The sequence below is a fragment of the Mobula hypostoma genome, chromosome 7 (assembly GCF_963921235.1).
Source record: "Mobula hypostoma chromosome 7, sMobHyp1.1, whole genome shotgun sequence".
Classification (NCBI taxonomy): domain Eukaryota; kingdom Metazoa; phylum Chordata; class Chondrichthyes; order Myliobatiformes; family Myliobatidae; genus Mobula; species Mobula hypostoma.
In genome coordinates, this window is record NC_086103.1 from 123,875,988 (window position 1) to 123,903,254 (window position 27,267).

General features: G+C 38.5%; 1 protein-coding gene across 4 annotated transcripts in view; it reads left to right on the top strand.

Moving 5' to 3' along the window:
* The window catches only part of dlg2 (discs, large homolog 2 (Drosophila)), an 841,994-nt gene that overhangs the window by 430,414 nt on the left and 384,313 nt on the right, over positions 1 to 27,267 (top strand). For all 4 annotated transcript variants that reach the window (XM_063053945.1, XM_063053946.1, XM_063053947.1 and 1 more), the window contains one exon: positions 13,267 to 13,453. In XM_063053945.1, the coding sequence (XP_062910015.1) occupies positions 13,267 to 13,453 (187 nt within the window). The remainder of the gene's footprint in view (positions 1 to 13,266; positions 13,454 to 27,267) is intronic.

Consider the following 27,267-nt stretch of genomic DNA (forward strand, 5'->3'; position numbering starts at 1 on the left):
ATATAATAAGACTTGATAGAATAAATTTATTCAATCCAAAAAAATTTATGAAATTGAAATTGTATTCATATTGTATGTTTAAATATTGGATTAATTATTGGATTATTCAGTTTAGTAAGTGCAAAGGGGAGCGAAGCCCCGAAAATAGAAGCCAATGAGAACCCCTGTACAGACTCACGCTCGAGGTTCACCCATTGTGGACGTTGAATTTCATCCAGATCTTGTGTCCAGAACGTTAGGTATCGAATATTAATTGCCCAATAATAGAATGTAAAGAATGTAAGAATGTAAAGAATGTAAACCACCATCCTTTCTTGATTTCTGTAAATATTTCTTACTTAATCTAGGATTTTTATTCTGCCATATATATGAAGAAATTTTAGAATCAGTAATATCAAAAAAGGATTTAGAGATGAAGATTGGTACCGCCTGAAATAGGCACAGAAATTTAAGTAAAATAAGCATCTTAATAGCATTGATTCGACCAATCAATGATAGGGACAATGGGGACCATTTAGTAAGCAGTTGTTTAACATGATCAATTAAGGGTAAAAAGTTAACTTTATATAGATCCTTATGCTTCTTAGTAATTTTAACACCCAAATAAGTAAAATAATCAGTAACCAGTCTAAATGGTGATTGTCTGTAGATTGGAACTTGCATGCTTAATGGAAAAAGCTCACTCTTATTAAGATTCAATTTATAACCAGAAAACTACTAAACTGAGCAAGTAATAATATTACTGCAGGAATGGATTTCTCTGGATTAGAGATATATAGTAACAGGTCATCTGCATATAATGATACCTTATGCGTCTCATTCCCATGAATAATGCCAAATATATTGGGTGAATCATGAAGAGCGATTGCCAAGGGTTCCATGGCAATATCAAATAGTAAAGAAGGACAGCCCTGTCTAGTACCTTGAAAAAGCCGAAAGAAGGGGGATCTCTGATTATTAGTAAGTACAGAAACCAAAGGTATATGATATATCAATTTAATCCAAGATATGAATTTTGGGCTAAAATTAAATTTCTCGACGATGTTAAGTAAATATTCCCATTCAATTCTATCAAACGCTTTCTGGGCATCAAATGAAATAACGCATTCTGGAGTTTTAGATGAAGAAGTATATACGATGTTGGTCAACGTCTAACATTAAAATACGAATAATGGTTTTTAATAAATCCTGTCTGGTCATCAGAAACAATTTGTGGCAATACATTTTCCAATCTAATTGCTAATATTTAAAAATAAAATTTGGAGTCCACATTTAACAAAGATATAGGTCTATATGATGCACATTCAGTGGGGTCTTTATCTTTTTTAGGAATTAAAGAAATATATATTTCATAAAAAGATTGTGGTAATTTACCTACAAATAAGGCGTCCTTAAAAATTCTATATAACCAAGGAGAAAGTAGACTGGAAAAAGATTTTTAAAATTCTACTGTATACCCATCCAGGCCGGGTGCTTTAACAGAATTCATCAAAGAAATTGCTTTCTTTATTTCTTCTTCTGTAATAGGTGCATCTAATGTTAAACATACATTAAGTGGTAATTTTCAGAATATTCAATTTTCTTAAAAATTCATGCATTATGGTAGAATCATCAGGAAATTCTGATTGGTATAAAGAGGTATAGAATTCTTGAAAAGATTTATTAATTTCATCGTGATCAACCGGCAAAGTACCATCCCCTTTACGAACTTTAATAATCTGACGTTTAGCTGAAGCAGCTTTCAATTGGTTGGCCAGTAATTTACCCGATTTATCACTATGTATATAAAATTGACTCTTAGATTTAAATAATTGATTTTCAATTAGGATGTTAATAACAAACGGTTGCATCTGAAGTTCAACTCTCTTTTTATAAAGCTCCAAATTAGGAGCAACAGAGTATTTTTTTATCAATCTCTTTAATCTTATCAACCAATATATGTATTTCATTATTAATTCATTTTTTCAATCCAGCAGAATATGAAATAATTTGCCTATGGATATATGCTTTAAAAATGTCCTATAATATCCCACTAGAAATTTCTTCTGTAAAATTAGTTGAGAAGAAAAAGGCAATCTGTTCTTTAATAAAGTTAACAAAATTTAAGTCCTGAAGAAGAGTAGAATTGAACTGCCACTGTCTAGCACTGAAAATTACATCAGTTAATTTGATTGATAGTTTCAGGGGCGAATGATCAGTGATAGCAATTGCATTGTACTCACTGGCTGTAACAGATGAAACTAATCGAGACTCAATGAAAAAGTAGTCAATTTTGGAGTAATTATGATATACGTGAGAAAAGAATGCAAATTCTTTATCATTTAGATATAAAAATCTCCAAACTTCTAAAATTCCAGAGTCAACTAAAAAGGAATTAATAAAAATAGTGGATTTGTTTGAAAGTACCTGACTGGGCATAGACCTGTCCATCGAAGGATTCAGGCAACAGTTAAAATCTGCACCCATTATCAACATATATTCATTTAAATTAGGAAGAGATGCAAATAAATGCATAAAGAATTCAGGATAATCGGTATTTGGTGCATAGATATTAACCATAACAATTTTTTGGTTATGAAGTAAAGTAGTAATTAACAGAAATCTACCATTCGGGTCTGAAGTTGTTTCATAGTGAACAAATGAAATCGAGGAATCTACAAGAATAGAAACTCCTTTCACCTTATCCTGTGAATTAGAGAGAAGTTTATTATCTTTCCAAAACCTAAAATATGCTGATTATCCTCCTTCCTTACATGAGTCTCTAGGCAAAGATAATCTGAGCATTCAATCTATGAAAAACTTTAAAAACCTTCTTCCATTTAATCAGATGATTCAAACCATTCGTATTCAAAGTTAATAATATTATCCATTGTACTTGAATAAACCATATGGTGTGTAAAGGGTTAACCTTACTGCGTAGGAAACTCATGAATCAGGAAGAGGGAAAAAGGTTTAAAGAGGAACCAGAAGTTATGACAATTCAGACATATTTGTAGTTTCGGATCAGCCCAGATGGAAAAATCAAACTAAAAATAACCCCACCCACCCACCCACCCACCCAAAAAAGCCCGAAAACTGGCCAATAGACAGCCAGAAAGCTATCTAGACATTTCCCTACCCCCATCTCTCTTGAAGGCAAGTCTCCTATGGAAAAGTAATTCAAAACACCACCCACAGTCAAAACATTGAGAAGAGAATGCCATAACAAACACCAAACAAATGTTAAAAAAACAGCCGTTTGCAAAACATTTTAAAGGCAAGATCTTGTAAAATGAATCAAAATACAATCTTATTAATATTTCAAGAAAAAAACAATCACCAAATCAGATTCTTAATTATTTTCAAAAACAAACAATTGAAAATAATAGATTAAAATATTAAAGGGATAGAAAGAAAAAGGAACTTTAACATAAAAGCACAATAAATATCCATACTCCAAAACAAAGTATGAGCATTATCAAACCAAAGGCAAAATTGTTCAAACTTTAAAAGTCCAAATCTATGAACTGGTTATTAACTTATAAACAAATTAATATGTGACGAACGCCCGTCACTGACTACGGACGGCACATGGTGTACTCGGTAAAACACTCATCCCTAGCAGTAATAGTGACTGGGTCTGAAACAGAGCTGCTGCATGGAGCTGTCTCATATATGCACAGGTGTGCTGATGGTAGAGGATACCATCTTTAATTGGATAATCGAGTTAATTAGCTTTTGGTTGGTTTAGGGGGAGAGGCTTAGCAGTTATAAGCCTCAAGTTACCAAGGCTTTGGGGTTAGTTTTTCTTTTATGTGTAGTCTGAGGGTTGCTCAATATATATATATTGTTTTTTTTCCGTTTTTGTCTTGTTTTGAGGTAAATAAAAGCACCTCAATCGAGTTTTGCGACTCAAGCCATCTTATTTTTCTTAAACAATTGATCCACAGTTTTTTGTGACATAATACAGACATGAAAAAACAGTAAATTTATTAGACAGCTGAGACTGAACGTTGATCCTCAAGGAATTGATGAGTTTCGTCCACGTATTTAAACCATTTACATGATTTATCAGGCAGAACAACCCTTAGGCAAGCTGGAAATAGCAGAACTGTTTGGAACTTCCTTTAATAGAGTTCGGACATCACCAGTTTATAAGTCAAATGAATGCAAACATGAAGAAACAGCAAATTTATTGGACATCTGAGCTCAGACTTTGATCCTCAAGAAATTGATATGCTTCGTTCATGGATTTAAACCATTTACACGATTCATCAGGCAGAACAACCCTTAGGCGAGCTGGAAATAGCAGAGCTGGTCGGAAATTTCTTTGATATAATTCAGACATCACCGGTTTAAAAAGCGTTCTTGCATTACCTCAGGACTGTAATGTTCAACTATACGAAACACGCACAATAACCCCTTTCCGACGAGCAATTCGAATCAAATGCTCCTTAGTATGCACGTAATGAAATTGGAGTATCACAGGTCAGGGTTTCAACTCCTTAAGGGGTTTAACTCTTAAAGACCGGTGAGTGCAATCGGGTATAGGGGGAGAAGAAAAAACATCAGAATGGAACACCTCCATTAAAAATTGAGAAAAAAATTTAGTAAGGTCACCGCTCTCAACGTTGTCACTGAGTCCTATTATTCTCAAATTCTGTCTCCGACTATGACTCTCCAAGTCAATAGTCTTAACTTTATACTGTTCCAGTGTTTGAGTGGTCAAAGTTAATTTCTTCTCCAATAGATAGAACCTGCGATCTCTCTGTCTCCCAGCTTCAACGAGTTCGTAAATTTGTTGCTGTTGTTTTTCGCACTCCCGCTTAAGTACTGCCAGTCTACCTTCGATCTCCTTTAACAATACTTCCAAAGTAGCAAATCTTTTGTCTAATTTATCATCCAGGAGCTTTGAGTTAGCCAACAAAGTAAGTTGAGACTGTTTAGGCTGTTCAAAAACACCTTCTTTCCTTCCATTTCCATTACCGGCTTTCTTGCCTTCAGCTAATGCCTTTTTTCCTCTGGTAGTCATTTCCATCGATTAAAAATCAAAATTCAAGTATAGAAAAAGTGTTATAAGCACGTTGATATAAATAGTAAAAGGGTGGTAAAAAGATTGAAAAATGAACAGAGCAAAGCCAAAATGCGACCTATTCCATCTATCACCCCAAGAGAGATCCCTGTTGCTGCAAAACCACTAGTATATCTTGCTCCAGTAAGCCTTTTCATCACCATCTGAGATTCTACCAACATGGTAGTATCATCAGCAAATTTATAGATGGAATTTGAACAATGCCTAATCACACATCATGGGTGTAGAGAGAGTAGAACAGTGAGCTAAGCACACATCCCTGAGGTGTGCCAGTGTTGATTGTCAGTGAGGTGGAGATGTTATTTCTAATCTGGCAAACATGAGGAATTCTGCAGATGCTAAAAATTCAAGCAACACACATCAAAGTTGCTGGCGAACGCAGCAGGCCAGGCAGCTTCTCTAGGAAGAAGTACAGTCTACGTTTTGGGCTGAAACCCTTCGTCAGGACTAACTGAAAGAAGAGCTAGTAAGAGATTTGAAAGTTTCAAATCTCTTACTAGCTGTTCTTTCAGTTAGTCCTGATGAAGGGTCTCGGCCCAAAACGTCGACTATACCTCTTCCTAGAGATGCTGCCTGGCCTGCTGCGTTCACCAGCAACTTTGATGTGTGTTGCTTATTTCTAATCTGCACGGATTGTGGTCTTCCAATTAGGAAGTCGAGGATCCAGTTGCAGAAAGATGTACAGAGACCTAGGTTCTGTAGCTTTTTGATCAGGACTGTAGGAAAGACGCTATTAAATGCAGAGCTATAGTCAATAAGCAGCGTCCAGCCATAGATATTTGCATTGTCCAGGTGATCCAAGGCCGCGTGGAGTGCCATTGACATCACATTGAGATTGTAGACCTATTGTGGCAATAGGACAATTGCTGTGAGTCCAGGTCTTTCCTGAGACAGATGTTGATTCTAGCAATGACCAACATCTCAAAGTATTTCATCATTGTAAGTGGAAGTGCTGCTGGACAACAGTTTTTCCTACAACGTTAGAACTTTTGAGCTGAGAACAGGTCGTAGCAGCCACATCCTGTCCTGTGATATTTTGCCTTATCTGAGGTACAGGTGTTATCAACATGGCCAATGAATGTCATTTGACTCCAATGTTTCGATGGTAAATTTATTGGGTCTTCCAAATAGAGCTTTTCCTCAAAAATCAGAATAGCTGGAAGTTCGTTTCACACCATATTTTAAAGGTTAAACTTGGAACAGTTTACTAGCAAAGGTAACTAATTTATAATGGGGTGATGAGACAAATCCCTCAGTCCTTTCCTTGCCATTGGCAAGGAGGTACTGTGCCCTTATTCAGCTGTCTATTTCGCACAGACAGATTGTGGGCATCCAGCTAAATGCAACTACATCTAGAATTCTCAACTTTTTTCCCTTGATTTCAAATGATCCTGTTAAGATTATTTCCTGATATATCCTGTTGTCCTGGAAAGAGTGGAAGGAATGAGTAGGTGTTTAATTGTTAGACTTTGCTTGTGAAATTGAAATATGGGTTACCTTTAGAGTGGCGTTATTGTCACATGTGAAAGCCAGTTATGTGATCTTCTGCATGCACTGATGAGAGCAATATGGATCTCCTGTGAAAGGGACTGCCAGATTCCTTAAGTAATTCAGCAAGGTTAGTGAAGCTCTTCCGACCGATCAGAAATAATTGAAAAGCTGTCAGGGTATTGTGGCTCTTTCTTTCCATTCAAGTTATTCATATTAAATTGTAAGTAGGTGAGAAAATATAATCATTGCTGGGACCTCATTATTAACAGTCTACCGTTCTAAAAAAAAGTTCTGATTCTTATTCCATCCTTAAACCAGTGATTTATCCTTATATTCTAATATGTCATCACTAAATTTGTAAATCTGTATTTTTTTCTCACCTTTTGTGTGATACCTTATCATAATGTTTTTTTGAAAAATGATTATCTGAGAACTGGTTTTGTTGACTGCTAACATATAGATTTGTAAATGCTGTTACCTCAGTCTTAAAGATTATTGCAATATTTATTTCTCATGATGCAGTAATACATCTACTTTTGACAATATTAAGTCCACTCTCCTTTAGACTTCTAGAACTATTTCAGAATTTAGTGAATTTTGAAAGAGTCACTAACATTACACAATTTTTGCAGTATCTCTTTAACAATTAGATCCAATGGATGGTTAGCTTATACTGCCTGTACTTTTCCTTTAACTATATTAATTACTCTTCATGTTGCTACTGGATCCTTAGTTTCTCTATTATTTCCATTATACATATTATGTGTTATAGAGAACTTAATTTAAGACAACGTCTATTTCTTTAATTTCTTTTAATACTTCTGCTCTTTACCTCTTCTGTATTTCCGCTGCACTTTTAATTAAATTGGCTGTCAAAAACCTTTAAAAATTCCTGAAATTTACTCTCTTTTCTATCTTCTATTTTATTATTTTTTAGTCATTCAGTGCTGGTTTTTAGAACTCTCCCAGTCTTCAGGCATTTTACTCCTCAATGCAATATTATAAGACCGCAAACTCGAGAAAATCTGCAGATGCTGGAAATTCAAGCAACACACACAAAATGCTGGTGGAACGCTGCCTGACCTGCTGGGTTCCACCAGAATTTTGTGTGTGTTGCAATATTATAAGATGTTTCTTTCAACCTAAACTATTCTTCAGCTCCTAAGCTGCACACTGAAGAAGCACTTTACTCATGGACGCAAGAGATATGCTGGAAATCTTGTGTCATTATGTTAGTCCAGATTTCTTTACTATTCTTTCTGCCAACGTGAATAATTTCACTAATGTGTATTAAACTTCATCTGCCATTTTTTCTGTCAAATTGGGACTAACTGCTTCATATTGTTACACCTCATGATTTATTACACATTCACAGATTTGGAATGTTACTTTGACCACCCATATCTAAGTACTTAATGTAGAAATGATTCCAACATTGACCCTGATTTGAAAACAAAACATTTATCACAGCCTTTTTCCTGCCTTTAAATTAGTATCTGTCCTCTTTCTTTCATTACGTAGGTCCCAACACCATTCTTTTAGGTGAGATCTTATCAAATGTTTTCTGAAAATCTGTGTTCTAACATTTGATCATTCAGAAGGCAGAAATTTACATTTATTTTACAGATTCAGAGAAATGAGCTGAAGTAAAGTAAAGTTTAATTTATCAGAGATGGAAAAGAGATAAAACATTCAAAGACTTTGGAAAATCAAAGGAAAGATGAAGATAGGTGTAACATGGAGAATGATGGAGGAATTCAGTGGAATATGACGGCGTCAATGGAGGAAAATGGGCAATTGAGTTGACACCCTTCATAAGGATTGGAAAGAAAAAGGGGAGATAGTCAATATAAATGGGAGGCATAAGAGTGGCAGATGATAGGTGGATCCAGCTGAGGGGCATGAATTGGGGAGGGGGAGTGGGAATGATGGGTGGAACTGATAAAGAGCTGAAGAAGGTAGAATCTGATAGGAAAGGGCCGTGGACCATGGAATAAAGAGAAACAGGTAAGGAGAGGAACCAGTGGGAAGAATATGTGGTTAAGAGGCAGATCAAGAAGGCAGAGGAAAGACGAGAGGTGATGTAGTGGGTCCAGAGATATAAGGGAAGAAGGAACCGGGGGGGAGTTGTTACTGGAAGCTAGAGAAATCAGTATTTATGCTGCGTGGGTGGAGACTATATAGGTGAAACATAAAATGCTGTCCTCTAATTTGCATTTAGTCTCAACCTAGCAATATCTGAGGCCATAGACAATCATGTCGGTGTGGGAATGGAAAGTGGAATTTTTAAATGGCCGACCACTAGGAGATCCTGGCTGGTTCAGCAGATGGAATGAAGGTGCTCGATAAAGCAATCCCCCAGTTTGTATCTAGTCTCACTGATGTAGAGGAGACAACACTGAATGCAATAAATGACATCAGTGGATTCACTTCTGAAGGTCTGCCTCATCTAAAAGGAGCTTAGGGTCCTGAATAGTTGTGAGGATAGAGATGTAGTGGCAGGTGTAACAGTTAGCACAGTTACAGGGATAAGGGCCCGGAGGGGTGTCAGTGGGGAGGGATGAGTAGTCAAGGCAGTCACAAAGATAGTGATCTCTGCAGAAAGCAGTGAGGAGAGGTGGTGGGGGTCGGAGGAAGATAGGCCTGCTGGTAGGATTCCACTGGAGATGGCAAAGGTTCTGGAGAATGATATGCTGGATGTTTAGGCGTGTAGTGTATTAGGTGAGGACTAGGAGACCTATCCCTGTTATGTCTAGGGGAGTGGGGCAAGATATGGGAAATGGAAGAGATTGAGGGCTGCATCAATGGTACTAGGGGAAGGAATACTCTGTTTTTGGTAAGGAGAACATTTCTGATGTCTTGAAGTGGAAAACCTCGTCATGAGAACAGATGTGGTGGGAAATAAAGGAACTGAAGTAAAGGAACCTCTAACCTGACACTCATCATCTTGCTCCACTACTCCATGACCTTTTCATTTTTGTCCATAGATGCTGCTGCTGAGTTCCTCCAACACTTAGTATGTGGCTCTAGATTCTAGCATCTACAGTCTCTTGTGTATTAATGAACATAGGTGTTAATGTATAAGAACATTGCAGGAGATGGGTGAGGTCCTCAATGGCTATCTCTCCTCTCTTTTTACTGTGAGGAAAAGGTCCTAGGGGTACAAGTATTTGGTTCCTTGAAAGGGTGTCACAAGTGAAAATGGTGAAGGGTTTTTGGCATGCTGACTTTCATCAGTCAGGGCATTGAGTACAGAAGTTGGTATGTTAAGTTGCAGTTGTATAAGACATCGGTGAAGCCATATTTGGAATATTGTGTTTGGCTTTGGTTGCCCTGCTATAGGAAACACCCAAATAAGTTGAACCAAGTGCTGGGCAGATTCATGAAGATGTTGCGAGGTCTTGGAGGACTGAGTTACAGAGAAAGAGAGATTGAGCAGGTTAAGAATTTATTTATTGGGGCATAGGAGAATGTGGGGTAATTTTATGGAGTGGTATAAAATCATGAGGGCCATCGAATGTACACAGTTTTTTTCCCAGGGCTGGGGAATCAAACACTAGAGGATATAGGTTTAAGGTGTGAATGGAGTGATTTAATAGGAAGCTGAGGGGCATTTTTCTTTACCTAGCGTTTGGTCCGTATGTAAAATGAACTACCAAAGGAATTTGTGGAGGCAAGTACATTTACAACATTTAGAAAACTTGGACAGGCACATGGAGAGCAATGGTGTGGAGAGATATGAGCCAAACATGGGGAAATGGGACAAGTTTAGACGGGGACCTTGGTCAGCATGAATCATTTGAGCAAAGAACCAGTTTTCATGCTCTATGATGACAAATAAAAGAATTATCCGATTCTTTTGTTAAATTTCCTAAACAGATGTTAGCACAGAGGTCTGATAACAGGCAGAGATATTGCAAACGAAAACAATTGGAAGGTGAAGATTGACTAAATAGAGCAGTTCAAAGTTGAAATTACATTTATCATTATGTCGCCATTTACTACCTTGAGATTCATTTTCTGGCAGACATTCATATTAAAACAAAGAAATACAATAGAATCAGTGAAAAACTACACACAGAGATTGACAAGCAACAGATGTGCGAAAGAAGACAAATTAAAAAAAAACAAAATAAGCTCCCTGCAGAACATCACCATATATCACCTACACCATCATGATTGTTTTCTGAAGGATCAATACACTCTATAGTGCACACAAACTGTGTAGAAAATTTGCACTTTAAATTGGAATTCTGCTGAAGCTTTATTTTTCCAATGTCAAGACTTTTAATGAGGGAATTGAGCCCAAAACTGTCAAAATTTATTATCTGTTACCTTCTAAATTGTGTCAGACTTTCCAAAATTAACCCAAGGGAGGCACTACTACTGTTATTCAGGTCAAAAAGAAGGGCATGTATTTCAACAACTATTTTCTTAAAAGAGAGCTAGGACTTTGTATTTCTCTTATTGTTCAACTTTGGAAAATGTATAAATATTCCAAGTATTTCATATTTAATTTACTAAAAATTCGAGTTCACCATTTTTTCAGTTTGTTATAAAGGTGTTGTATGTAATTTTTTGACCCACAAAAAATTACTGATCAAAATGTGCTGATAGAAATCTGAGGCATTTTTGTCTGACACCGTACTTCCATGGGCTTGGCTCTGCTGTAGATCCGTTGGTTAATATCGTATGCCATTGTGAATCAAGTGTAAGATGCGGATGATCTTTTGTGAGCTGCTGAATCTGAGGAGAATGTTCCATAGTTTCTTCCAAAAGTCTTTCCTGAAATAAAGAAAGGCCATGTTTAGTGGCTGGTTTTGCTTCCTGCATTTTTCTTGGAGTTGCTGCATGGTGAGATCGTGTCCCCTGTATCACTGACAGGACAGAATCCTCACTGTGATTCTCAGAGCAGCTCTTTTGGCCACTAGGTGGAGATAGCTGGAGGAGGACAGAAAAAAAATCTTTTGTAGTTACCAAAATTGGATTTGGTGCCTTTTTTAAAATATAGTTTTTAATTACATTTCTGAAGTTCTCAGGAACACTTGCTTCTTACCAGATGCGGGCAGTGAGATTGGAGATTAGTAACTAGGCTCTTCTCTGCTGGAGTTGTAGGATATCAGAGGGTAAATTCTAAGCAATTGTTGATACTTTCACTGAAGAGTATGAGAAGATGGGCGTTAAACTCAACAGCAGCAAGGCAAATGTCTCTTACCAACCTGGCCCGACTACTCTACACTTCCATCTAACAATACAGTCTCGTAGTAAGACTAAAAAAATGTGGACCATGTCCCAGATCTCAAGAGCCAACTGTCAGTGAAAGCTGACTTTAGTGATGAAATTCCCCACTGCTTTCAGTGTGTTAGCACAACCTTTGGTTAATTGAAGAGAAGGGAATTTGGAGACAAAATCTCAGATCTGCCATAAAACTCAAAAGACTACTGGGGAGAGTGATCACTGACCTCCTATATGCTTCTGAGGTTTGGACAATCTATAGTGGGCATCTCAAGCACTGTGAAAATACCACTAATGCCAAATTGAAGAATTACATGCACAACATAATATTTGATGTAAAACTTGTGTATGTCTTTGTGAGGCTTTCTGTAATTATTTTAGCTCTTTTAATGACAATGTGGCAAGGAAATCGTGGAGCGGCATTTGAACTCATCTTTGATGATAGGTAAACCAAAGTTCTTACTTCTTGTAACAGATGCATTATTGTGGATGTGACCTGCTTTCTATACTCAAGGGCCAATATAATAGAATGTTACATGGAAACACTGCTCTCTCTCTATGAATTGCAATGAGTAAGTTATCTGCAGTCTATGATTTGAGGACTGTTAAAGTATAATGGCCAGTGATTAGATCTGCTGATATAATCCTCTTAGTGATATTTGGAACCATTTGTTGCTCTTTGAAACTACCTTATTTATGCTGTGCACTACTCACATCCTGGCCTGGGTAATGGTTTTTTTCTGCTAAAGTAGAATTCTGCAATTTCTTTACTATCGGACTAAAGCTTCCTGTCAGCAGCAAGCTGTCTGTCATTACCACTGACCACTGAGAAGATTCCAAATGTCCCTTTACAAATTCCCTGCTGACAATTCAGTCCTAACTGCTGCTTTTCTCAGTGGTGAGATCCTGAGAAATGGCAGCACCATGACTGTTTAAAGGCTACTGTATGTGTGTGTACATGAGGGGTTGGGGAGAGATCAACTCTGCATGGTTGCGGCAAATGGAGGGAAGGTTTTGTTTAAGGAATGGTGACAGTTGAAGAAAACTTAAGGAATAGTGAAATAATTGAAAAAAACAGCCAGATCAACTATGATTCATGCCTTAATCGTCAGTTACCATTTAAAAAAAAAGTATGCTAGAAGTTTTTAAAAGCTTTTTTTGAAAGAGGTTATAATCTTGAGCAGTTGCAAACCAGTTAAAGTTATTTAACCAAATATTTTTTTTTAAAGATTATAAATAACCTAAAATCATTGTGATTGACAACAGTTTCTCAGTTTTCAGATGAATGGAGTTCTGTTCTATGACTGGTTTAACCTGGTGCAGGTTTCTCAGGTAGATTTCTCCTCTTAGGATGGGGAATTCTGCACCTTCGCAAGTCTTCATTTCTAATTTGGTACATACCATATATACCATGTTCGAAAATACTATATGCCCTTCATCTACTGTATGCTTTTTTCAAATTTTTGTAGGCTATTCTCCTCCAATAGAGGATCACATCTTTTCCTCGTCTGTGAATAATGATACATTGGATCACAAGACATCACTGCCACAAATCACATCAGGAAGATATTCTCCTCTTCCAAACTATATGCTTGAAGAAGAAGAAGAAGAAGAAGAAGATGAAGAGGAAGAAGAAGAAGAAGTAGACATCAGCAGGTAATTTCTAATTTGCCATTGGTTTTTGCATATTTTTATTTTGGATCTAATTTATGAATATTTTATAAATTTATTCCAAACAAATGTTAACAGTTGTGCGAGAGAGCACAAAACCTGGAACTTGCATAAGTAGTGGTTTTACTTCAATACATCTTCTTTGTGAGAAGTTCTTCATTTAGGTCTTTCTTGTTCTTGACGTATTTAGCAAGGTCTGTAGGTTGAATATTTGGTTGCCCATTCATGCTCATTTTCATGCATTTTCTATGTTTAAAAACATGTGTTGCTTAGATAAAATAAAAAATCTACCATTTTTGATCATCAACCTGAAATATGAACTCTTCTTTTGTAACAGATGCTGCCTGACCTGTAGAGTAATTCCAGCATTATAAGGTTTTATTTCAGATATCCAGCACCAATAGTTTTTTGAATATCAATTGCCATTTTGTGAATATTACTTAAGTGTTCAATTTATGGGTCACCTACATAAGGATTGGTTTTCAATCTTGATGTGGTTATAATCTGCAGTTTAGCCATCTTGTAATAATATAGTCTGCATTTTGTTATCAAAATATTACATAGAATACTATTCTAAATAACTTGAAAATTACAGCAGCATTATTGATAAAAACTTAAATGCAATTGTAATGTAGCTTTTTTTTAATCATTCAAAGGATGTGGACTTTGTAGGCTGAACTAGGATTTAATTGCCCATCTCTATCTACCCTTGAAAAGATGGCAGAAAGCTGTTTTCTTGAACCGCTGCAGTCCTTGAGGTGTGGATATACCCACAATACTGTTAGAGAGAATTTCAGTGACTCAGTGAAATACAATGATGTACCATTGGTTCCAGTCAAATAGACCATTGTTTAATCAGGACAGCTGCTTATTTAGGACAACTCTTAAAGAACAAATGCAAATAGGGAAAATAACTGGGATTCCCTTCATTTATTTGGGATGCTATGTCACTTATTGGGACAGGACACTGTTGCCAAACATTTTCTAACTAGCGTCAGTTGTGTGCACATCATGTGGCAGTTAGACACCATGTTGTGCTTAGAGTGAACAGTTTTTAAATAGCGTCACTTGCGTATTTGTACTCAAAAAGCAGTGATTTTTGTTTCTGATAGTTGGCAAATAATAAACAGTAAGACAATTCAGAACTGGTTTTGCTCACTGCAGTTTCGAGCATTGAGGATTGTCAGATGTCAGAAATGGCCAAGAATGAAAATGAAATGATTTAACTACTTCAACAAGTTAGGAACCACAAAACATTTTAAGATATTGGCAATCATCTTGAAAGCTGCAATTGAAACGAAGATTTTGAGGATGCAGTCATTGAAAGCACTAGTTGAAAGTAGTCTGTTATCTGCACTAAGTGTCTGTGCTCATTTTATTCACGTACACTCAATCGAAAGAACATATAAGGTACACTGAAGGTACCGAAGGTAAGGTACCTCCATCAAAAATAGAAATTAATAAACAGTTTTATAGTACTGTAGTAGTTTTGGTAGTAGTCTAATTTATTCTGTATTTAATTTACATCCATAATTTATTATTCAATTAAGCGGTAGGTTGTAGTTTCAATACCTTTTTAACTATTTCCATGAAACTTCGACTCAATGGAGTAGCCGCTTAATTAGCCAAAATGTCCCAATGTGTCCTAATTAACCAGGATCCAGTATATTTCCAAGTCAGAATGGTGTTCTGGCTTGCAGGACAACTTCCAAGAGGTGGTGTTCCCATGCTTTTGTTGGCATTGTCCTTCCAGCTGGTAGAGGTTGTGGGTTTGGAAGGTGTTTTCCAAGGAGTCTTGGTGAGTGGCTACGGTGCATCCTGTAGATGGTGTAAACTGTTGCTACTGTGCATTGGTGGTGAAGGTTCGATTGGCTGAGCATTGGTTGTGGATGAGGTTCCTATCAAGTGGGCTACTGCTCTCCTGACTTGAGCCTGTGTCTTTGCAGATTTTTAATAGCCTTTATATAATTTGGTCAAAGGAAGATAGGAAAGGTGAAAAGTTCTAATGAGGGTAGATGTCCTTGAGAAGTAAAAAATAGAAACTACTTGTTTACAGTTAAGATAATCATTCCGAAGCTTCTGGGCATATTTTCTAAATCATAAAATTTGAGAGATGGAAAATAAAGAGAAGGAAATAACATGGTGTATAAGCAAGGTATAGTGGCAATATTGGCCAAACTGCAATTACCCCCACAATTGTTTGGAATAATGTTAAAATAAAAGGAATGAGTGGCCAAAGGAGACCAAGACTCAATGAAAAATTGTTCAAGGAACTATGATCACTGTATCAAATGATGTAGTTATTGTTGGAGAAGGACAAATATCCATTCAAAATATAATTTCTTCATTTGAGGAGTGCTAATTTTAATAAAATGTAAAAGGATTCCAATGTAAATGGAAGGAAATTTGGTTGTTAAGTCTACAAAAGGACTTCACAGGCAGGATCTTTCAAGCTAAGCTTATCTGACAAGAAACAGCACAGGAGAAACAACATCCTGTGTTCCCTGGATAATAAAATATAAAAAACTGGGTATACAAGATTTGTCAGGTAAATAATTCAGGTGAATATAAGAAGTGAGAGATAGGCTGAAAATGAAAATAAGACACACAAAGGCAGAATATAAGAGCATGACAGCAGTTAACATAAAAGTGAATTCAATAGTTTTCTGTGGACATGAAAATGGTAAACAGTTAGCAAGATCAAGGACCAATAAGATGACCTATGCATCTGGATAACAACACACACAAAATGCTGAAGGAACTCAGCAGGCCAGGCAGCATCTATGGAAAAGAGTGCAGTCGACACCTTGGGCCATGACCCTTCAGCAGGACTCATACATGGGTATGATAGAAATATTTTTTTAAATGTTTCATTCTTCAGCAAGGAGGAAAGTATTGTTAAAATTACAGTGGAAAGGAAGATAATGGAGGGGTGAATATTGGTTAGGAGGAGGTACTATAAAGATTGAAAGTAAATAGGTTACTTTAATCCAAATGGATTCATCCTAGATTGTTAATGAAAATATAAGTGAGGAACATTGAAAGGTTTGCCATAATCTATTATTGTTAGAGGCAGGAAAAAAGCCAGAAGACTAGACAATGGCAAATACAACACCCTTGTTCATAAAGTTTATCAGGACGTGTGGCAACATCAGATCAGTCAATTTCACCTTATTATAGAGGAAACTTTCAGAAACAGTAATTAGGAAAGAAAATATTAGGCTGTTGTGAAAATTTGTTAATAAAATAGAACCAGTATGAATTTGGAAGATCTTCGATTAATCTGATTGATTTTTTTGATCAGTTAACTGAATGAATAAATGTTGTCTGCCAGCTATCTGAGTTAATTCCTGACTTCTAGAGCTGCGTGTGAGGATTTTGCATGCCTTCCCTGTGACTGAGTAGGTTTCCTTTGGGTGTTCCTATTTCCTCACACATCCCAGATATGCAGATTGGTATGGACACTATTGTGTACATGTGTGGTAGAATCCGTATGGAGTAGAGAAGAACAAAATATGGGATTAATTAGGATTAATGTATTGATGGTTGATTGTCAATATGGACTCAGTAGGTCAAAGGGCTGATTCTGTGCTGTATAACAATAACCTTATTATGGTTTTCAAAGTAAAACTTCAAAATTTAGATATTATTTCAGCAAAATAAACCTTCAGGAGGACTATAGTACACTGCAAGAGCTAATTAAATGCAGAAACAAGAGGCCATTTAACTTCAATGAAGTAAAATTTTGGAAGAAAGACCAAATTGAAATTTTCTGGAGAGTCGCAAGGAGCAGAAGTTGCATGCATTTGACAAAAACCATGGTAAATGGCAGGTATGTTGAGAATAGGGTTACTGATGCATATTGGAATGGACTTCATAGATAGAAGTGTACTGTGTGAAAGCATGGAGATTATGTTTTTAATACTGATCAGGCTGCAGATGAATGATTGCATAGGGCTTTTCTCATAACCTAAATGGAGGCTTAGCTCCAGTCACCATTAACTTATACATGGCATCATTCAAAAAAAAACTACCGTTGCATTAATATCTGTAAAACTAAGATCCTCAATGAACTTGTCCTGCCATACAACACTAGTTCATAACTAGATCCTGAAGAACAGAGACAACTTCCTATAACTTGGAGTCACTTCTCAATAAAAGCTGATATTGGCAATGAAATTCATTATTGACTCAAGTGCCCCGGCAAAGTTGTTGGCTGTATGAGGGAAATAGTATTTGTAGGCCTTTGACAAGGTCCCGCATGGGAGGTTAGGTAGGAAAATTCAGTCGCTAGGTATACATGGAGAGGTGGTAAATTGGATTAGACATTGGCTCAATGGAAGAAGCCAAAGAGTGGTAGTAGAGAATTGCTTCTCTGAGTGGAGGCCTGTGACTAGTGGTGTGCCACAGGGATCAGTGCTGGATCCATTGTTATTTGTCATCTATATCAATGATCTGGATGATAATGTGGTAAATTGGATCAGCAAATTTGCTGATGATACAAAGATTGGAGGTGTAGTAGACAGTGAGGAAGGTTTTCAGAGCCTGCAGAGGGACTTGGACCAGCTGGAAAAATGGGCTGAAAAATGGCAGATGGAGTTTAATACAGACAAGTGTGAGGTATTGCACGTTGGAAGGACAAACCAAGGTAGAACATACAGGATTAATGGTAAGGCACTGAGGAGTGCAGTGGAACAGAGGGATCTGGGAATACAGATACAAAATTCCCTAAAAGTGGCGTCACAGGTAGATAGGGTCGTAAAGAGAGCTTTTGGTACATTGGCCTTTATTAATCAAAGTATTGAGTATAAGAGCTGGAATGTTATGATGAGGTTGTATAAGGCATTGGTGAGGCCGAATCTGGAGTATTGTGTTCAGTTTTGGTCACCAAATTACAGGAAGGATATAAATAAAGTTGAAGGAGTGCAGAGAAGGTTTACAAGGATGTTGCCAGGTCTTGAGAAACTCAGTTACAGAGAAAAGTTGAATAGGTTAGGACTTTATTCCCTGGAGCGTAGAAGAATGAGGGGAGATTTGATAGAGGTATATAAAGTTATGATGGGTATAGATAGAGTGAATGCAAGCAGGCTTTTCCCACTGAGGCAAGGGGAGAAAAAAACCAGAGGACATGGGTTAAGGGTGAGGGGGGAAAAGTTTAAAGGGAACATTAGGGGGGCGCTTCTTCACACAGAGAGTGGTGGGAGTATGGAATGAGCTGCCAGAGGTGGTAAATGCGGGTTCTTTTTTTAACATTTAAGAATAAATTGGACAGATACATGGATGGGAGGTGTATGGAAGGATATGGTCCGTGTGCAGGTCAGTGGGACTAGGCAGAAAATGGTTCGGCACAGCCTAGAAGGGCCAACAGGCCTGTTTCTGTGCTGTAGTTTCTATGGTTTCTATGGTTCTATAATATGTCGAACCAAGTACAATGCTATGGTCTAACTGGCAGGAATGATCCCTGCCTTCCTGCATGCATGTGAGTCATGGAGTACATGCAATAAGCACTTCAAAACACCGGATTCTTTGTACCAATAATATTTTTCATAAAAGCCACCCAATAATTTGGCATGAAATTCTCTTCCAATCAATATCCCTACCTTAAAGCCCAGTTGCACTCAGCTGGTTCTGAAGGGCAGGGCATGTCTTTCATACACCAGACACCAAACTCTTCAAAAAGCCACACTATTCCAAGCTCCTTCACAACAAGGGATTATTAGTTGGACAGAGAAACTGATTCAAAAATGTTATAAGAAAAAATGAAATAGGTGCAGGAGTAGGCCATCTGGCCCATGGAGCCTGCTCCGTCATTCACTAACATTACAGATGATCTGGCCGTGGACTCAACTCCATCTACTTCCCATAACCTTAATTTCCCTACTATGCAAAAATCAATCTAAATGTATCTAATGAAGTAGCCTCTACTGCTTCCCTGGGCAGAGAATTCCACAGATTCATTATATTATAGGAAGAACAGTTTCTCCTCATTTCCATGGTAAATCTATTCCCCTGAATCTTAAGGCTGTGCCACCTAGTTTGATTCTCACTCGCCAGTGGAAATCACTTTTCTGCCTCTGTCAATCCCTTTTACAATTTTATATGCTTCAATTAGATCCCATCTCACTGCTCTGAATTCCACTGAGTACAGTTCCATGTGACTCAATCTCTCCTCATAAACTCACCCCCCTCATCTCCAGAATCAACCCAGTGAGCCTCCAAAACCAACATTGTACTCCATCTGTCAGATCCTTGCCCATTCACTGATTCTATTTATATCTATCTGCAGACTCCACACATCCTTTGCACAATTAGCTTTTCTGCACGATTAACTGTCATCACCAAATTTAAATATGCAACACTCAGTCCCCTATTCCAAATCGTTAATATATATTGTGAACATTTGCGGGCCCAATACCGACTCCTATAGCACTCCATTCACCACTGACTGCCAACCAGAGAAGTACCTATTTATCCCAATTATCTGTCCTCTATTGGCTAAGCAATCCTCTGTCCATGTTAATACATTAGCCCCAACTCCATGCAGCCTTCTCTAATGGATGACTTTTATCCGGTACCTTATTGAATGCTTTCTGGAATTCTAAGTAAACAACACCCATCTGCGCTTATTACATCCTCAACAAACTCCAGTAAATTTGTCAAGCAGGACCTGTCCTTCATGAGTCCATGCGGTGTCTGTCTGATGGAACCACTCTATCCAGATATCTTACTATTTCTTCCTTAATGATGGCTTCAATCATTTTCCCGATCACAGACCTTAAGCTTACTGGGCTATAGTTACCCATGTTTTGCCTACATCTTTTTATAAACAGTGTCATGGCACTCGCTGTCTTCTAGTCCACCAGGACCTGCCTGAGTCCAGAGAATACCATATGATAGGAAGGATATGCATGTCCTGTAGGTGGTACAGAGAAAATTAACTGGAATAGCTTCAGGGGAAAAAAGTATTACAATGATATGGTTAGACTTCAGAAACTGGGGTTACTCTACATCAAGCGAAGAGGATTGTGAGGAGACAGACACAAGAGACTGCAGATTCTGGAATCCGGAGCAACAAACAATCTGCTGGAAAGTGCTGATGCAGGGTTTTGATCCAAAGGGCTAAATGGCTTCCTATGTCATAATGATTTCACAAAGTAGGTCAGCTTTAGGATATTATTAAAATAGGTGGTGTTGTAGATAGTGTAGAAGGTTATGAAAAATTACAGGGGGATCTTGACCACCTGGCTATGTACGGCTTTCAATTTAGATAAATGTAAGTTAATTCATTTTGAGAGATCAAGCCAAGGTAGGACTTAAAGAGTGAATTCTAGGTCATTGAGAGTGTCCTGGAACAGAGGGATCTAGAAGTGCAAGTGCATAGTTTGCTGAAAGTCATTAAAAGGCATTTTTGCAGGCTGGCCTTCATCAATCAGGACATTGAGTATTGGGGTCAGGAAGTTATGTTGCAGTTACAATATATAAATGATGGTGAGGATGCACTTGGAGTATTGTGTGAAGTTTTGGCCACCATATTATAGGGAAGATGTTGCTAAACTAGAAAAGGTGAAGAAAACATCTACCAGGATGTTGCCTGGACTTGGGAGCCTGAGTTGCATGGAGAGGTTGCGTAGACTAAAACTCTAGTCTCTGAACATAGGAGATTGAGCATTGACCTGATAGAGTTATAAAAGATCATGAGGGGCACAGATGGGGTGAAAGTACATAGTCTTTTTCCTTGGAGTGGGCACTAAAAACAAGAGGGCATAGGTTTATGATCAGAGGTGAGAGATTTAAAAGGGACCTAAGGTCCAAATTCTTCGTGCACAGAGATATGCATATTTGTCAATACCACCAGAATAGACATGCCCAGGCATCATCCCTAAAGAAGTTGGCAGAGTTTGTAATTGAAACCTAGATACCTGTATCCAGCTTGGAGCCCGAGAAGAGTTTGTTTGTCACTCCATATTATTATGTATGTATATTACAGGACCAATTAAATACTCATTTAAATGATTTGATTACTCACAATTTATTAGACATATCATATTGTTCCAAGTAGTTAACAATTGTTGTTACCTGATATTGGGTTTAATTATCTGTTGTAATGGGACAACAGCATTTGGGACAGAAGCAACATAATATACCTTTAACTGCTATGGTATTACAGATAGTTTCTGATTAAATGCACAAATGCCTATTTGCTCTCAGAAATACACACGCTGTTGTAATTCTCACTGACAGACATAGCATTGAAACAACATTGAATTACATTAACTTTGTGTTTCTTGACTATTAATTTCACACCAAACCAAGCAGCAAAATGTAGAAATGATGATTTTAGGACTAAGTGAACTTTCTGAGGTTAAAAAATATATTTTACAGAAATTCAACCCAATTCCTTCAGAAGATAGTGAGTGTTTTTGTTTGTTTTTTCAGTCTCTCTCTTTTATCTCCCTAAATCCAGTCTGTATTTACCAATGTTTATTTTAATTTCTGCATATTGCTTAAATTGCATTTGTTTTCCATGCTTTAAATTAACTGTTCTAAGGTATTGTTTGAACTCAATTACTAAATTAATTAAGAACAGAAATGTCTACATCTGATTAATTTCATCAGTGGTGCAGTCATTTATGTACACAGTCAATAGACTAGGATAACATTGCCTAGTGAATTCAGCAGTTAAATGAAAATCAAATACTGCAAATACTGAAAGTAATACATACAAAATGCTGGAGGAACTCCGCAGGTTAGACAGCAGCTATGGAAAAGAGTAAACTGTCGAAGTTTTGGGCTGAGCCCCTTCATCAGGACTGGAAAAAAGAAATGAGAAGTCAGTGTAAGAAGGTGGGGAGAGGGGGTGAAGAAGTACAAGGTAGTAGGTGACAGGTGAAACCAGGAGAGAGGGAGGAGTAAAGTAAAGAGCTGGAAAGTCTATTGGTGAAAGTGATAAAGGACTGGAGAAGGGGGAGTCTGATAGCAGAGGACAGAAGGCCATGGAAAAAAGGGAAGGGGGAAGAGCACCAGAGGGAGGTGATGGACAGGTAAGGAGATAAGGTGAGAGAGGGAAATGGGAATCAGGAAGGGTGAAGGGTGGGGGAGGGGGGGAATTACCAGAAGTTCAAGAAATTGACATTGATGCCACCAGGTTGGAAACTACCTAGACGGAGTATAAGGTGTTGTTCCTCCAATCTGATTGTGGCCTCATTGTGACAGTAGAAGAGGCCATGGACTGACATGTCAGAACGGGAATTAGAATCGAAATGGGTGGCCATCGGGATATCTCGCTTTTTCTGGCAGAGGGAGTGTAGTGCTTGATGAAGTGGTCTCCCAAACTACATCGGGTCTCACTGATATATAGGAGGCCACACCGGGGGCACCGGTCACAGTACGTGATCCCAACAGACTCACATGTGAAGTGTTGCCTCATCTGGAAGGACTGTTTGGAGCTGTCAGTGGTAGTGAGGGAGGAGGTGTAGGGGCAGGGTAGCACTTGTTCTGCTTGCAAGGATAAGTACCGGGAGAGAGATCAGTGGGGAGGGATGAATGGACAATGGAGTTGTATAGGGAGCAATCCCCGCAGAAAGCAGAAAGTGGGAGTGAGGGAAAGGTGTGCTTGGTTGTGGGATTTCATTGGAGATGGCGGAAGTTATGGAGAATCATGTACTGGATGCGGAGGCTGATGGGATGGCAGGTGAGGACAAGAGGAAACCTATCCCTGGTGGGGACAGGTGGATGGAATAAAGGCAGACGTGTGTGAAATGGAAGAGATGAGGGTGAGGGCAGTGTTGATGATGGAGGAAGGGAAGCCCCTTTCTTCAAAGGAGAATACCTCATTAGTTCTGGAATGAAAAGCCTCATCCTGAGGCCGATGCATCTTCCCACCCTGTCACTTGTAAAAATGCCATCGCCTTCTCTCAATTCCTCCATTTCTGCCACATTTGCTCTCAGGATGAAACTATGTGTCAAGGGTATGTATAAATAGGGAGAGGTGAACAAAATCTGGATATAAAAAAAATGACAATTTCTCAAATAGGGTTTTTAGCACTAGCAAAAATGCTGAGGAAAAGTCAAACGGTATCAAATTTGCTGTATGGCTGTAAAAGAATCGGAAATGGATGCAATTTTTTACTCCTTCAAGTTAAATCTATTTCTCTCACCTAGTAGTTAGTGCCTTAGTCACAGTGTGATAATTTTAACTGTTTTATTGTTCCAGGAGCATTAGCGGTGCTATGAGTACCTAATCGGGTTCAAAGTACCACAGTGTGTAATGGCAGTGGCAGGAAATGTACAGGATGTTTGAACCAAATGCAGAGCAGCAGAGGCAATTTAGTGGTGAGCGAATACTTTAATAATAAACTGCAAGATAACAAGCCATGAAGAGTCACAAAACAAGGGAGAATGAATACTTAACACAACAATGCAATTAGGTAACTGAAGGCTAGGAGCAACTGACTGAGGCTGGCTGGTTCGGTAAGTGAACAAGGACTGTGGAAGAGAGCTGGGTTTAAATAGGCTACAGGTGATGAGTTGAAAATGAGTGCCAGGTGATTCCTGTCAGCTGGGTGGAGACTGGGAGGTGCCTGGCTGTGCAGGCCTGACAGGACATCCACTACTATGGTACAACATCCAGCAGCCCAGGACGATATGGATGGGTTTGGTGGAACTCCATGATGAGCGATAGATCCAAGGTGAAACTGGATGGCAGCCTGGGCCTCTCCTCTGAGCCATACCCTTCCTAATCGACCAGATACTGTACATCACTTCTGCAGTGATGTGAATACATCAACCAACAAACCATGAACACTGGACCACCTTCCAGCTTCCTCGGTTCTGGAGATACAGGCTTAGGTGGGTTGAGTGGTCCATGGACAACGGGCTTGTTGCAGGACACGTTCAATGTTCAAAGTATATTTAATATCAAAGTACATATATATATATATATATATATATATATATAACATAAACAACAAAAAACACAGTAAGATCAATGAAACACTGCACCCAACAGGATGGACAGCAGCCTGGGTGCAAAACCACAAATTGAGCAGATACAAAAAGAAAGAGGAAAAAAATAAGAAATAATAATAAGAAATAAGCAATAAATATCGATAACGTAAGAGGAAGAGTCCTTGAAGGTGAGTCCATAGGTTGTGGGAACAGTTCAGTATAGGACAAGTGAAGTTGAGTGGAGTCATCCCTTCTGGTTCAAGATCCTGATGGTTGAGGGGTTGTAGCTGTTCCTGAACCTGGTGGTGTGAGTCCTGAGGTTCCTGTACCTTCTTCCTGATGGCAGCAGCAAGAAGAAAGCTTGACCTGATTGTGGGGGTCTTTGATGATGGATGCTGCTTTCCTGAAGCAGCGCTCCGTATGGATGTGCTTAATGGTGAGGAGAGCTTTACCCATGATGGACTGGGTTGTATCCACTACCTTTTTTCTTACAAGGACATTGGTGTTGCACTACCAGGCCATGATCAATCAGTCAATATATTCTCCACCACATATTTATAGCAGTTTGTCAAAATTTTAGGTGACTTGCCGAACTAAGTTCTAAGAAAGTAGAGGTGCTGCTTGCATGGAAGGTAGGTGTGCTCCTGAGGCACAGTGGCAGCTGGGGTTGGTAAGTAACTGGGTTGATGCAAAGGGACTGATGAACCAGGGTGAGAGATAGTTGGAGTTGATGTTTAGCAGCAGATCACAGATGGACATCCAGGCACGGTTCTCTGGTCAGAGTAGTCTGGCAGAGTAGTGACTGGACATGCACCTGAGTGTTCTTAGAACCAGGTCAGTAGGAGATCGTGAAGTTGAATTGTTTGAAGAAGTTCCAGTGAGCCTGACATGGGTTGATTTGATGGGTTTGTTAAATGGATATGAGGTTCTGCTGGTCAGTCCAGATCAGGAAGCACTCGGGTTTTTCCATCAAAAAATGTCTCCATTCCTTCAAGGCCCATTTAATGGAGAGTAAGTCTTTGTCTTCTACTCCACAACAGTGTGGTGTAGATATGAACTTGCATGAGACGGAGACACAAGGGTGCGTCTCCCCATCCAGTTCTTTCTGGGTGAGGATGGTCACAGAGCCCACAACAAGATGTGTCTATCTCTACCACAAGTGATCTGGATGGGTTCAGATGGCGGAAAATGGGAATGGTGGTGAAGAATCTCTTGAGCTTCTTGAAAGTGTGGTATGCGACAGCTGAAGAAGTGCTGTAGCTGTTTGACAGAGGACAGTCAGGGCCATTCAACAACACACGCACTTCCTCTGGGTCCAGGAATAGGATGATAGTACAGATAAGTGAGTGGTGCAAAGGGCAAGGTTTAAAATTTCTGGATCATTAGGATCTCTTCTGGCAACCTGTACGAAAGTATAGGTTACACTTGAACCTGAGGGAGACCAATATCCTTATAGGAAAGTTTGTTAAAGCTGTTGGGGAGGGTTTAAAACAATTTGGCAAAGGAATGGGAACTGGAGTGATAGGGCTTGAGATGGGGCAATTGCAGCACAAGTTGATACATTGTGTAGGAAGGACAGGCAGATGATAGGGCAAAATTGCAGTCAGTGGGATGACTTGAAGTGTAATATGGGGGAAAATAATTGAAAAGGGTAATGAATACAACCTGAAGGTGTTGTATTTGAATGCATGCAGTATACAGTATAAGGGAGATGATCATGTAGTACAATTAAAGACTGTCAGGTATGATGTCATGAGCATCACTGCTTCATGACTGAAAGAAAATCATAGTTGAGAGCTTAACATCCAATGATACACCTTGTATTGAAAGAACAGGCATGTAGGCAGAGGGTTGGGTAGCTCTGTTGTTAAAAAATTGCATCATATCCTTAGAAGTGACATAGGATCAACAAATGTAGAATCCTTGTAGGTAGAGTTATGAAAGTGCAAGACCCTGATAGGAGTTATATACAGGCCCCTGGACAGTAGCAATAATGTGGGATATAAATTACAATGTGAGCTAGCAAAGATATGTAATAACAATATTATGATAGACATGGGGATTATCAATATGCAGGTAGACTGGGAAAATCAGGTGGTGCTGGATCTCAGGAGAGTAAATTTGCAGAATATCTATGAGATGGCTTTTTTGAGCAGCTTGTGGTTGAGCCTATTAGGGGAAGAGCAATTCTGGATCCGGTGTTCTATGGTTTGGGAGATTAAGGTAAAGGAGCCCTTAGGAGGCAGTGATCATAATATGATAGGATGCACTCTACAGTTTGAGAGGGAGAAGCTAAAGTCAGATGTATCGGTATTACAGTGGAGCAAAGGAAGTTACAAATGCATCAGAGACGAGCTAGCCAAAGTTGATTGGAAGAGGACACAAAGCATAATGGCAGAACAGCAATGGCTGGAGTTACTAGGGGTAATTTGGAAGGCACAGGATAGATAGATTCAAGAGATGAAGAAGTATTCTAAAGGGAGGATGAGGCAGCTGTGGCTGACAAGGGAAGTTTAGACAACATAAAAGCAAAAGAAAGGGCATATAATATAGCGAAAACTAGTGGAACGTTGGAAGATGGTGAACCTTAAAAATCAACAAAAGTGAATTAGAAAAACCATAATGGGAGCAAAGATGAAATATGAAGGTCAGCTAACCAAAAATATAAAAGTGGATGCCAAAAATTTGTTTCAAATATATATAGATGGGAAAAGAGAGGCAAGAGTGGATATCAGATTGCTGGAAAATGATGTTTGAGAGGAGAAAGTGCCTGGGAGGCTGAAATGTCTGAAGGTAAATAAGTCATCTGGACCAGATAGACTACATCGCACGGTTCTGAAAGGGGAAGCAGA